This window comes from Bos grunniens, chromosome 12 (assembly GCF_055505025.1).
Source record: "Bos grunniens cultivar Pamir isolate PY7600 chromosome 12, Bosgru_T2T1.0, whole genome shotgun sequence".
Taxonomy (NCBI): Eukaryota; Metazoa; Chordata; class Mammalia; order Artiodactyla; family Bovidae; genus Bos; species Bos grunniens.
Window position 1 is genome coordinate 75877777 of NC_141176.1, and position 14262 is coordinate 75892038.

The 14262-nt window shown below is 41.7% G+C and overlaps 1 protein-coding gene across 4 annotated transcripts in view; it reads right to left on the reverse strand.

Annotated features, from left to right (window-relative positions):
• LOC147361925 (ATP-binding cassette sub-family C member 4-like) overlaps positions 1–14262 on the reverse strand; it is a 169780-nt gene that overhangs the window by 59538 nt on the left and 95980 nt on the right. For all 4 annotated transcript variants that reach the window (XM_086330248.1, XM_086330245.1, XM_086330246.1 and 1 more), the window contains exon 20: positions 7409–7488. In XM_086330248.1, the coding sequence (XP_086186374.1) occupies positions 7409–7488 (80 nt within the window). The remainder of the gene's footprint in view (positions 1–7408; positions 7489–14262) is intronic.

Here is a 14262-nt window from a genome sequence, read left to right on the forward strand (position 1 = left end):
TTTGGAAGTTTTGGCCACAGCAATCAGAGCAGAAAAAGAAATAAAAGGAATCCAAATTGGTAAAGAAGAAGTAAAACTCTCACTGTTTGCAGATGACATGATCCTCTATATAGAAAATCCTAAAGACTCCACTAGAAAATTACTAGAACTAATCAATGAATATAGTAAAGTTGCAGGATATAAAATCAACAAACAGAAATCCCTTGCATTCCTATACACTAATAATGAGAAAATAGAAAGAGAAATTAAGTAAACAATTCCATTCACCATTGCAACAAAAAGAATAAAATACTTAGGAATATATCGATCTAAAGAAACTAAAGACCTATATATAGAAAACTATAAAACACTGGTGAAAGAAATCAAAGAGGACACTAATAGATGGAGAAATATACCATGTTCATGGATTGGAAGAATCAATGTAGTGAAAATGAGTATACTACCCAAAGCAATCTATAGATTCAATGTAATCCCTATCAAGCTACCAACAGCATTCTTCACAGAGCTAGAACAAATAATTTCACAATTTATATGGAAACACAAAAAACCTTTAATAGCCAAAGCAATCTTGAGAAAGAAGAATGGAACTGGAGGAATCAACCTGCCTGACTTCAGGCTCTACTATAAAGCCACAGTCATCAAGACAGTATGGTACTGGCACAAAGACAGAAATATAGATCAATGGAACATAATAGAAAGCCAAGAGATAAATCCACACACCTATGGACACCTTATCTTTGACAAAGGAGGCAAGAATATACAAGGGAATAAAGACAATCTCTTTAACAAGTGGTGCTGGGAAAACTGGTCAACCACTTGTAAAAGAATGAAACCAGAACACTTTCTAACACCACACACAAAAATAAACTCAAAATGGATTAAAGATCTAAATGTAAGACCAGAAACTATAAAACTCCTAGAGGAGAACATAGGCAAAACACTCTCCAACATACATCACAGCAGGATCCTCTATGACCCACCTCCCAGAATATTGGAAGTAAAAGCAAAAATAAACAAATGAGACCTAATTAAACTTAAAAGCTTCTGCACAACAAAGGAAACTATAAGCAAGGTGAAAAGACAGCCTTCAGAATGGGAGAAAATAATAGCAAATGAAGCAACTGATAAACACATAATCTCAAAAATATACGAGCAACTCGTACACCTCAATTCCAGAAAAATAAATGACCCAATCAAAAAAATGGGCCAAAGAACTAAATAAACATTTCTCCAAAGAAGACACACTGATGGCTAACAAACACATGAAAAGATGCTCAACATCACTCATTATCAAAGAAATACAAATCAAAACAACAATGAGGTACCATTTCACGCCAGTCAGAATGGCTGCGATCCAAAAGTCTACAAGCAATAAATGCTGGAGAGGGTGTGGAGAAAAAGGAACCCTCTTACACTGTTGGTGGGAATGCAAACTAGTACAGCCACTATGGAGAACAGTGTGGAGATTCCTTAAAAAACTGGAAATAGAGCTGCCTTATGACCCAGCAATCCCACTGCTGGGCATACACACCGAGGAAACCAGAAGGGAAAGAGACACGTGTACCCCAATGTTCATCACAGCACTGTTTATAATAGCCAGGGCTTGGAAGCAACCTAGATGTCCATCAGCAGATGAATGGATAGGAAAGCTGTGGTACATATACATAATGGGGTATTACTCAGCCATTAAAAAGAATACATTTGAATCAGTTCTAATGAGGTGGATGAAACTGGAGCCTATTATACAGAATGAAGTAAGCCAGAAAGAAAAACACCAATACAGTATACTAACGCATATATATGGAATTTAGAAAGATGGTAACAATAACCCTGTATATGAGACAGCAAAAGAGGCACTGATGCATAGAACAGTCTTTTGGACTCTGTGGGAGAGGGAGAGAGTGGGATGATTTGGAAGAATGGCATTGAAACATGTATAATATCATATATGAAACGAGTCATCAGTCCAGGTTCGATGCACGATACTGGATGCTTGGGGCTGGTGCACTAGGATGACCCAGAGGGATGGTATGGGGAGAGAGGAGGGAAGAGGGTTCAGGATGGGGAACATGTGTATACCTGTGGCGGATTCATGTTGATATATGGCAAAACCAATACAATATTGTAAAGTTAAAAAATAAAAAACAACAAAAAAAGGCAAGACAGACTGGAAGAAAATATCCACAAGGCACTAAAATATAAAAGCTGCTGCTGCTGCTAAGTTGCTTCAGTCGTGTCTGACTCTGTGTGACCCCATAGACGGCAGCCCACCAGGCTCCTCCGTCCCTTGGATTCTCCAGGCAAGAACACTGGAGTGGGTTGCCATTTCCCTCTCCACTGCATGAAAGTGAAAAGTGAAAGTGAAGTCGCTCAGTGGTGTCCGACTCTTCGTGACCCCATAGACTGCAGCCTACCAGGCTTCTCCGCCCATGGGATTTTCCAGGCAAGAGTACTGGAGTGGTTTGCCATTGCCTTCTCCACTAAATGTCCCCAATGGGAATTTGAGGGAGAGGGTAAAGGATGGGATCAACACATCACAGAGATCTCAGAATGACAAAGTCATTGCTCAGGGACAGAGGCTAGAATGCTTTCTACACACTTTCCCTGACATCTCTATACAATGAAATGCAAGGGTCACTGGTACTGATACAAGTAAAGGCAGTTCCACTCTGTGCTTCTATAAAAGGAAGTGATTCAACCTATTAGGCTAAATCTTAGGCTTGCTTTGTTCTCAATATCCAGATGCAGCAGCTTATTGTTTTGCACTGTCTTTTATGGAAAGAAGTAACTGAGGACAACTCCTTCACATTTTCTTTTTCTTGGGCACTTTCACTTCATAAAACTGCAGCCAGTGCATTCTGTGTGTCCTGAGGAGGGAATGACATGGTCCCTGGTGGTCTCACCACAAGCAGCATTGGTGGCTCAAGTAGCCCCAGATTAGCCCTTTGTGTCCATGAAAGGACGTGAAGAGTCAATCATGTGAGCTCAGCCAAGCTGCTGATGTTGTGTATGTGTGGATGAGGAGTGTGAGGGAGAGAAATGTTTTGTAATTCAACTTTCCTCAGTAAATTACAGCAGTTTGGTGAGGGCAGTTATGTGCAAGTTCACATGCTCAGTGCAGTCCCCAACATTTATTTTAAGAAATTAAAATGCCTAAATCTGACTTCTATACCTTATCTTCATACTTGTTTTGCTAACAGAAAGACTTCTTGGAAGTGATGATTTTAATGAAAAGAATTGTAGACAAGATAATTGAGACACCTTACTCAATATTATCTGGAACTTTGGCAAATTGAATGAAAATTAAATTAATTTGAAATAGTTAATTTTCAATGGTTTATCTTGAAAACAATATATTTTTATTGTGACCCTACATGAGAAAGTATACATTAAAATTTTCAAGGATGACAAACCTAGAATCTGTGATACAAACTCACAAGGTGGTATTTATGGGCCTGGAAACTGTCTGAGACAATATCAGGACTTCCCTGGTAGCTCAGCTGGTAAAGAGTCTGCCTGCAATGCAGGAGACCCTGGTTCGATTCCTGGGTCAGGAAGGTCCACTGCAGAAGGGATAGGCTACCCACTCCAGTATTCTTGGGCTTCCCTGGTGACTCAGATAGTAAAGAATCCACTCGGAATGTGGGAGAACTGGGTTCGATCCCTGGGTTGGGAAGATACCCTGGAGAAGAGAAAGGCTACCCACTTCAGTATTCTGGCCTGGGGAATTCCATAGACAGAGGAACCTAGCAGGCTACAGTCCATGGAGTTGCAAAGAGTCACACACAACTGAGCAACTTTAAGAAACAAGAGAAAGAAACCCATTATTTAGTGCTCAACATGCACGTAGATATTACATGAAGAATTTTAATAAAACAATTTCATTTTGTTTTCTCAAAAAACCTTAAGAAGTTTGTATTATTTTCTCTGTTTTACAAAGAAAGAGAGTGTGGTTTTGTGGGACAGAGGCAGGATGAGAGAGAACTAGGACTCAAGCTTGGAAAGGAAGGCTGTGGGGCTCTGCACTGCACTTTAAACCTGTTGATATCATAAATGATTATCAGGTAGAATTATACTTCATAATTTTTTTTTTTTTTATGCTACTTTCCTTCTTTTGGAATTGCAAACGGCTCCACTTTGGCCAGTGACTATGTCACTGGACAGGCAACATTTCTGGTAGCTGCAAGAGTCAATGCACAGGATGGCATACAAACTCATGATCACCCCTCTGTTGGGATATGGTCTCTGAGTGACATAATCTGCTGGGGTGGACTGTCCTGCAGTGTGGACCACTACTCAGTATCCGGGGTTTTCACTAGCCACACTTGGCATCACTATTACAAAATATTAAATTATCTGAGATTTATTTAAGGGAACAAGAAGGAACTAGATGAGGAAAAGTATATAAAATAAACACTTTAAAATTAATAAAAATGAAAATGATCAAGTATCAAATACACCAAGGATGAGCAGAGTTACCAAAAAGTGAGTTTGAACATACTTGGCACTGTGTCCTTTAAAACAAAACTGAACAACCCCCTTCAAGACCCTTCCCTTCCCCACTCTCAGGTGATGACAGAGAGAAAAGATTGGATCCCATGTGGGATCTCAGCTTTAAGGAACCCCTCCTGCCCCACCATCCACAGTGGCCTTTTCTTTTCATCTGGGATCAAAGGTAACCTCCTAGAAGCTCCGCCCACCTCCTGAAGCAGGCTCCCTCATTGCCTCCAGCCTGCACATCCAGTCTGCCTTCCAGGCCTTCCACTTGCACAATTAGGATTCCAAAGGCAGCAAGGGGTGAATCTCTGAATGTCTTCCTCCCGTGGGTGAGGTGGAGGAGACCCCTGAGGGGAGGGTTTCATGCCTGGCTCACTGCTGTACCTCAGGGCTTCAACTCTAACCGTTGTTTGATGAAGGGAAGGAAGGTGGTGGAATATCACCCACCACCTCACACACACCCCCAACTCACAAACTACAAATCCCAACAACCAGCAACACCTCCTTGACTCTACATTCCAGATGGACCTCTCTCTTTTGGTCAGACTCCTACCAGCAGTAGCCTGCCTTCACCTCAACTCCCTCCATGCCTCCTGCATTTGCAGCCCTTTGCAGTCTGGCTTCTTCACATCTGAAATCTGCTCCTTGGCTCACCAGACACCTCCTGATTCCAAATCAGCTGATAACTTTGCATGGACTCACCTCTTTTGCACTGAGCAGACTTGTCCATCCTCAGTTCCCTAACTTATCTCCTCCTCTTTTCCTTGCTCTTCATTGTGTGTCTCCTCTGCTTCCCTTCCCTCTCTGCTTCCTCTCTGAATACTGAGGCTTCCATAAGCTTCTGATCTTGGCCCCTAAAAAAACTTCACTCTCTAGGCAACCTTATCTATCTTCATCAATCCAGCTATGACCCGCTCAGTAAACAATACTCAGGTGCCACGCTCATCATAGGTCTCTCCCTCAAATACCAGACTCTTACTTCCAATGACCTACAAGATGCCTCCACCTGGAGGTCCCAAACTTCAAGACAAACTACAAGTGGAAGAGCTGGGACTGGAAATCAGTGAGATTAGAATTTTCTCTTCTCACACAACTGAGAATGTTTTACACTGAAATCAGGTAGCGGTATCTCTCCCTGTCCCTCTTTACATCATGCAAAGATATGTGACAAATTCTGACTGTGAGGCTAACCATGTGCTAAACACACAGGGGACCAAACAGCTTTGGAAACTCAACCTTGGCCCAGCTAGCAGTAGCAAAGAAACACAAAGATTTCACAAAATCTTAATGTAATTAACAATCATAGTCAAAACATGGCACTGCTATAGTGAAAGATTGTTTCTGGGGATAAATCATATAGTTAAACCCAGAAGGACATATTTATAAAATAAGTTTGCAGAAGAGAAAAAAATTCAGACATTTTCACAGCAAAAGTGCACTGCCTCTGAGTCTCAGCTCACTTCACACTGGTCAACCATAGAAGCCTTTACCAATAAGCTGTGTTGTCTTAAGTCATATTCATTGCTGCATTTCTCTGTGCATGTTTTGATAATGCACTTCATTTCCAAAATTAACATTTAGAAATGAAGAAAGTCTGCATAGACTGAATCATTGAAAAGTAGACAAAATGAAATAATAAAAAAAACACCCCACATGAGCAATGACACTGAATGTGAGGATGAGAGATGACATGATCCAATGTCATTTCTTTAGCCCCTCAAGTTGACAGACAAAATAAAGGCTGGATACAAGATATTCCTGTAGGTATTTGTCTTTTTTTTTTTTTTTTTTCTTAAAGACACCTTAAGCCATTGCCATTAAAAAGAATACATTTGAATCAGTTCTAATGAGGTGGACAAAACTGGAGCCTATTATACAGAGTGAAGTAAGCCAGAAAGAAAAACACCAATACAGTATACTAACGCATATATATGGAATTTAAAAAGATGGTAACAATAACCCTGTGCACAAGACAGCAAAAGAGACACTGATGTATAGATCAGTCTTATGGACTCTGTGGGAGAGGGAGAAGGTGGGAAGACTTGGGAGAATGGCATTGAAACATGTATAATATCATGTACGAAACGAGTCGCCAGTCCAGGTTCAATGCACGATACTGGATGCTTGGGGCTGGTGCACTGGGACGACCCAGAGGGATGGTATGGGGAGGGAGGAGGGAGGAGGGAGGAGGGTTCAGGATGGGGAACACATGTATACCTGTGGCGGATTCATTTCGATATTTGGCAAAACTAATACAGTATTGTAAAGTTTAAAAATAAAATAAAATAAAAAAAGAAGCAATCAACATATGAAAAGTAAAGCTGCCTACAAAAACATTTTCTGAGATAACTTTCATTCTGTAATTGAATTACTGGCTTTAAGACTTTGTCTCTTCAATAACTGCTCTCTATTGTCTTTGTTCAAGTGCAATTTTCTCCTTATTTTTACTAATATTTTATTTGTAACCACACTTAGCTTTATTAAAAAAAAAAAAAACAACAAAGCACTACAGTAAATATTTGTCCTTTGTGGTAATACAATGCCTAATTTAGTTCATCTAGGCTATCTTTCCATGACAGGTGACTGTTTTTGTGAGCATATGAAATGTGCTCACAGTAAAGGGAATCCGGTGAGACACCTGGAAGGCAGAGGGAGAACCACTTACCTAGCATGTCACTGCTTCAGACCAACCTTGATGTGACTGTAGAGCCACTCCTGGCCCAGGGGTTACTTGTGTTAACTCAGCCTCCCAATCACAGCCGCCCCTTTCTCTTACAAAGCATGACCTTTGCTGAAGGTAACAGGATACACTGCCAGGCTGAAAGGCCAACCCTCAGCCCCTGTGAAAAGGCCTTGAGAAACAGGTACTCTGCTATTCTCTGGGAGAACTCTGACAGGACTGATACATTACCTGGATGAAATCAAGAAATGTCAGGGGCAGCGAGTCATCCATATGCCCGGTGTCTTTGGAGAAACGATTTAAAATTCTTCCTATATGAAAAGGATATGAGAAATTATTCATTTCCCCAGACAGATCCTGTAAGAGGAATAATCCATGATCAAAACAAAACAATATTTTTAAATTATATATATTTATTATATTATACATTCATATGAAACACACCGATGTCAGTGGTGAAGAAAGAGAAAATAGGATGATACCTAAAGAGAAGCAAAAATACCAAATGACCTTGGGTGGGAAACTGAAATTGAGGCATTATTTTTTAAAAGATTTGGTGGGGGAAATCTCATGGCTATATCGGGAAGAGTTGGTGGATTTGAGAAAATTTCCTTCTTTTACATCCATCCCACTTGAGACACTCACCAAAAGCCAAGTTGGTAAACTACCAGTTTCAAAATACTTAAGTTAGTCCTGTGACTCTAATTTTGCTTTAGTTAAAAGCAAAATTGTCAAATTAATTTTTATAAGTGATACTTTTTAAATAAATTTAACTATAACTACTCTAAAATTTTTTCCCTCAAGATGGTTCACAGAACTTCACATTTTGGGAAATCTGGGGAAATTGTGGATTCCTGCCATATCCAGGTTGTGAGTTTACTACCAGGGTGGAAGTGGAGTCGCTCAGTCGTGTCCAACTCTTTGTGACCCCATGGACTGTAGCCTACCAGACTCCTCCATCCATGGAATTTTCCAGGCAATAGTACTGGAGTGGGCTACCATTTCCTTCTCCAGGGGATCTTCCTGACCCAGAGATTGAACCTGGGTCTCCCTCATTGTAGACAGATGCTTTACCATCTGAACCATCAGGGGTGTAGTGGGTATGATAAATATAATCATGTTTAAGCAACCAAGAAGACCAGAGGAATGGAGACAGAAAAACCAAAATATCGATTAATGACTAAAAATCACTTATCATTGCTAACTTTACTTACTTTCTTAGCATCCATGAAAACAGTATATCCTAGAGGCTGTGGGTTTAGAAGATAAGAATTTCTAATAAATATCTGCTGCTGCTGCTACTGCTGCTGCTAAGTCCCTCCAGTCGTGTCCGACTCTGTGCGATCCCATAGACGGCAGCCCACCAGGCTCCCCCGTCCATGGAATTCTCCAGGCAAGAACACTAGAGTGGACTGCCATTTCCTTCTCCAATGCATGAAAGTGAAAACTCAAAGTGAAGTCACACAGTTGTGTCTGACTCTTCGCGACCCCATGGACTGCAGCCCACCAGGCTCCCCCGTCCATCTAGTGTGAACTAAAAATGCCACCTGTCATATCAGTAAACAAAGGATGCCACAGCCATAAGAACCCTGCAGCCATCTTCCGATGGTGCACCCTGAAGAAACTCAGGATGAAAAACATAGGATATTGACCCCAAATAGCCAAGATACATCTCAAAGGAATGATTTCCCATATACAGAAAAGTGCTAAACTACCTAACTGGAAGAATCTGGTTTTCGGAGTCAGTTACAAAGGGAGCAGCCGCCCAGGCCGCCGCAGCACCGCTCGTTGAGGCCTCGGCGTCTCTCGCCATTTTCCAGCCCCATCCGATGCGGGCCGCGGCGGCGAGGAGAGGCGGAGCCGCGAGAGCGCGGCCCGGGCCGGCCCCGCGGGGCGGTCGCGGCCGTGACGGCGGCTCCGGGCCCGGCTCCCCGATAAAAAAAAAAAAAAAAAAGAATCTGGTTTTGTTTTTATTCACAGAAATCGTTTGATGCTCTTGGAACAGTATATGAGCGTTATCTCAGAGCCTGTGTCCTGGGCATAAATCCTTAGTTTTGTCCACAGAATAAAGCATAATTCTCAATTTTTAGGTTGTACTTTTTTTTTCAGTTAACATTAGTCTTTTCATGATTCAATGTGAAGAAACTGAAGCTACACACACACACACACACGCATACACAGAGACTACTTTGATGTAGCAACTCTTGAGAAATATATTATCTAGGCTCGTGAACTTCTTTTATAATTGAGGCTTTGGGAAGACAGCCTACAGGTGAGATGTGGCATCTCTAGGTGCTCTTCCTGACCTCTGTCACAGGTGACTTCTTTCCAAGGCCCTTCAGACAAAGCCACAAAAAGACCGTGAATGACCAGAGGCTGGGGGCTGAGTTTCCACTGCCACGATGTGTGACTCTGCTGTTCTCCACAGGGCACCTGGCTCACTAGAAGCACTGGGTGAGCTGGAGCCACTGGAGGCTGTCGCCCTTGGCCAGGCCAGCATTAGAGACTGAGCTTGAACTTTGCTCTCTTAAACTTAGGAAATACAGACTTCAGAAACTTTTAGTGACACCTTTATACGTATCAAGTAACAACTTTTCTGAGTCTCTATGAATGCCTGCTTTAGAGGGTGAATCTCAGGATTAAATTGGCTCATGTAGGTAAAAGAACCAAGTCATAACACCAGGAGCATTAACAGGTATCCAAATCACCAAGACCTAGAGCCAGACATCCTGGAATGTGAAGTCACGTGGGCCTTAGAAAGCATCACTACGAACAAAGCTAGTGGAGGAGATGGAATTCCAGTGAGCTATTTCAAATCCTGAAAGATGATGCTGTGAAAGTGCTGCAATCAATATGCCAGCAAATCTGGAAAACTCAGCAGTCGCCACAGGACTGGAAAAGGTCAGTTTTCATTCCAATCCCAAAGAAAGGCAATGCCAAAGAATGCTCAAACTACCGCACAATTGCACTCATCTCACATGCTAATAAAGTAATGCTCAAATTCTCCAAGCCAGGCTTCAGCAATACGTGAACTGTGAACTTCCTGATGTTCATGCTTGTTTTAGAAAAGGCAGAGGAACCAGAGATCAAATTGCCAACATCCGCTGGATCATGGAAAAGGCAAGAGAGTTCCAGAAAAACATCTATTTCTGCTTTATTGACTATGCCAAAGCCTTTGACTGTGTGGATCACAATAAACTGTGGAAAATTCTCAAAGAGATGGGAATACCAGACAACCTGATCTGCCTCTTGAGAAATCTGTATGCAGGTCAGGAAGCAATGGTTAGAACTGGACATGGAACAACAGACTGGTTCCAAATAGGAAAAGGAGTACATCAAGGCTGTATATTGTCACCCTGCTTATTTAAGTTATATGCAGAGTACATCATGAGAAACGCTGGGCTGGAAGAAGCACAAGCTGGAACCAAGATTGCCAGGAGAAATATCAATAACCTCAGATATGCAGATGACATCACCCTTATGGCAGAAAGTGAAGAGGAACTCAAAAGCCTCTTGATGAAAGTGAAAGTGGAGAGTGAAAAAGTTGGCTTAAAGCTCAACATTCAGAAAACAAAGATCATGGCATCCGGTCCCATCGCTTCATGGGAAATAGATGGGGAAACAGTGGAAACAGTGTCAGACTTTATTTTTCTGGGTTCCAAAATCACTGCAGATGGTGACTGCAGCCATGAAATTAAAAGACATTTACTCCTTGGAAGGAAAGTTATGACCAACCTAAATAGCATATGCAAAAGCAGAGACATTACCTTGCCAACAAAGGTTCATCTAGTCAAGGCTATGGTTTTTCCTGTGGTCATGTATGGATGTGAGAGTTGGACTGTGAAGAAAGCTGAGCACCGAAGAATGGATGCTTTTGAACTGTGGTGTTGGAGAGGACTCTTGAGAGTCCCTTGGACTGCAAGGAGATCCAACCAGTCCATTCTGAAGATCAGCCCTGGGATTTCTTTGGAAGGAATGATGCTAAAGCTGAAACTCCAGTACTTTGGCCACCTCATGCGAAGAGTTGACTCATTGGAAAAGACTCTGATACTGGGATGGATTGGGGGCAGGAGGAGAAGGGGACGACAGAGGATGAGATGGCTCGATGGCATCACTGACTCGATGGACTTGATTCTGACTGAACTCTGGGAGTTTGTGATGGACAGGGAGGCCTAGTGTGCTGTGACTCACGGAGTTGCAGAGTCGGACACGACTGAGCAACTGAACTGAACTAACTCACCAAGGTGGAAGAATAACTATTCCTCCAGGTTCTGCAGGGGGAAGAATGGGGTGAAAGAGAGGAAAGGAGAAAAAGAGAAGAGGATAGAGTGGAGGGGGAGGGAGGTACCCCCACTGAATGGCCACGGTATCCAAGAAAATATCAGGTTCCTCCTAACTGCTCTGGTTCACAATTTTCTACCTTTTCCACAAGACAAAATATCATTAAAGATGACACTAAACTTGTATTCTGAGTGTCAAAGTACAAAGTCACAATAATCACATTTTAATAACTGAGTCCAGAATCTAAGGTGGAATCAGTCACTTCTTACATCTGACTCATACCCTGCTTACTTATAACCAACTGTAACTTAAAACTTGGAAGTCCCTATCTCTAGTCTGGGCAATTATTATTATTTTTTAAACAACCACAAAAAGGTATATTTATAGATCATAGAATACCAAAGTATATTTTTATTAAGGTATATTTTACATCTCATAAAATTTGCCCATTTCAAATGTACAATTCAATGGATATTTTTAACTTTATTGAGTGATGCAACCACCACCAAAAATCAGTTTTAAGACATTTTTATGTCCCCAATTAGATCCCCTCATGCCATAGTAATACCCTGTTCCCACTCACAGATCAGGCAAACACTAGTCTACTTTCTCTATAAACTTGCCTTTTCAGGACATAACATACTAACAGAATTGTACAATTTGTAGTCTCTGAGTCTGACTTTTTCCACTCAGTGTAATATTTTTGAGGTTCACCCATGACATAGGGTATGTCTTTTTGAGCCCCATTCTTTACCACAAAAGTGGTGCTAGGCACCAGTCCAAAAGATGCCATATCAGGCCACACCTGACCTTGAGGGTAAGTAAGAGAAGATGTGTTATTTGAACACTCCAGTGTTGTGACCCTCTTTATATGCACCCACAGTTAGCTTCACCTATGGTTCTAGAATCTAATTCCTTTGATAAGAATCATCTGTTGGTTTGACAGTCCTGCAGAGTCAGAAGCCAGGAGTGTTGGGTTGAGGTGAGGCTCTGAGTTCAGTAGAGCATGGAGGGGTGGGAAGAACAATAAAAGACCCACTGTCCTGGTAAAAAGTGGGATCTATATCCAAGCAACATATTGAAAAAAAGATCAGAGTCCCTCCAAAGGGGCAAAGAAAACACACCTGTACTTCCAGGTACCATGCAAGGGGAAGGGGACAAATTGGCCCAATGGATAAGTGTTCAGTGGAGCCTGGAGGTGGAAGGTAGTTCAGGGGACTTCCTGTATTGTTCTACATAAACTAATTCACCAACTAGACTAAGAAAAGGAATAGGAGTTGTAGAAGGCTGGGAGCTCCACAGTCTCTTTATCTTTGCTGATAGAATAGGTCATCAACGTGGTGGCAGCTCAAAGAAATTGAAAGAGCAAAAAAAAAAAAAAAAAAGAAATTGAAAGAGCAACAGAATTAGGAAACACCAAGTTCTGGTCCTCCTTTGACCCTCAGCAGCAAGAGGCCTTAGGCCACTCATTCAACCTCTACTGAGAGTCAAACCCCTTTTCTGTAAAAGAGAAATTATAACATTCACAGAATAAAAAAAATGATTATACAGATATCTTCTAAATTATGAAGTAGCCTACTTGTGAAGGGTGTTGTTCATATTGTCCTTATGGGATTTTAGAGTTTAAAGGGACATGAAAGGTCACCAGGGTTAGTAATTTCCAAACTTTGTCCTGTGAGGCATCTGAGATTCAACAGAGGCTCCCTGGAGAACCAGGCAGAAGAGGACATGAAGGATAAGACACCCCATCCATCTCTCTCATTGACTGGCCCATACTAAACAGAACCCCTCACAACCATATGGACATTCACATAGAATCGACCTTTGAAGAAAGGGTTCTGCAGCTAACAGAAATGTTAGAATTCTTTCATAAATCAGACTTCCAGTGATGGAGGAGACAAGGTCCAAATTTGCTTAGGGTGATGCAATAATATTTTATCATGGGCTGGGTGTTACTGTCGAACCATCCTGAGATCTTCACCCACCAGAGAGAGGAGGCATGAAAACCCTACTTTTCAGGGCAACCTCCTGCAAAATCCCTTGCTGCCTCTTATTTTTTCCTAAGGATGGTGCGTTGACAATTTTTTTCCTATTCTCTTTCTAACTTTCTTGGCTGCCCTACAGAACATCTTACATTTAGCATATCACAACTACACATACCCTACACATACACATATCACAACTACACATACACATATCACAAGCTCTGCCTTAGACCTCTGCCCAAATTGCCAGCATGGAAACTTTTTATGCACTTTTGACTTCTCTTGATTTCACATAATTATCAACAGACCTTAACTTGTCATTTAAAATAATTTCATTTACAACGTCCTTTCTTTATCAAATCATATGTATCATGTTTTTAGGAATAGTGAGGAGAGAAGAGACGGAAGAGAGGAAGCCACTTTACCTCCCTTCCATCACTCCTGATCCCATATCCTTATTTTAACTGGGGGTCCTCCTCTCTTTTCTATTCACCCACTACGCATGTCCTCAGTCCCTGTCCTATCTGTTCAGATCCCAGCCTTAGCCCTTTTCTCCTCCCTGAGACTCTTGTTGACAAATGTAGCTCCTGAGAATCTACCACTCTCTAGAACTCCTTTATTTTAGTGGACAGGCTTGGAATAATGGTGTTGGCCTCTCAGGAACCCTCCACATCCCTGGCTATTGCTAAATGATCAAAAGTGCCCAAGGAGTCCTAATCCAAGATTAGTCACCAAGTCATTCAGATCTCCCATCTCAGGAACTGTGAAGAAGTAGTTCTCCTGCAAGGAGAGAAGCAGGAAAGTGGATCAGACCCACCA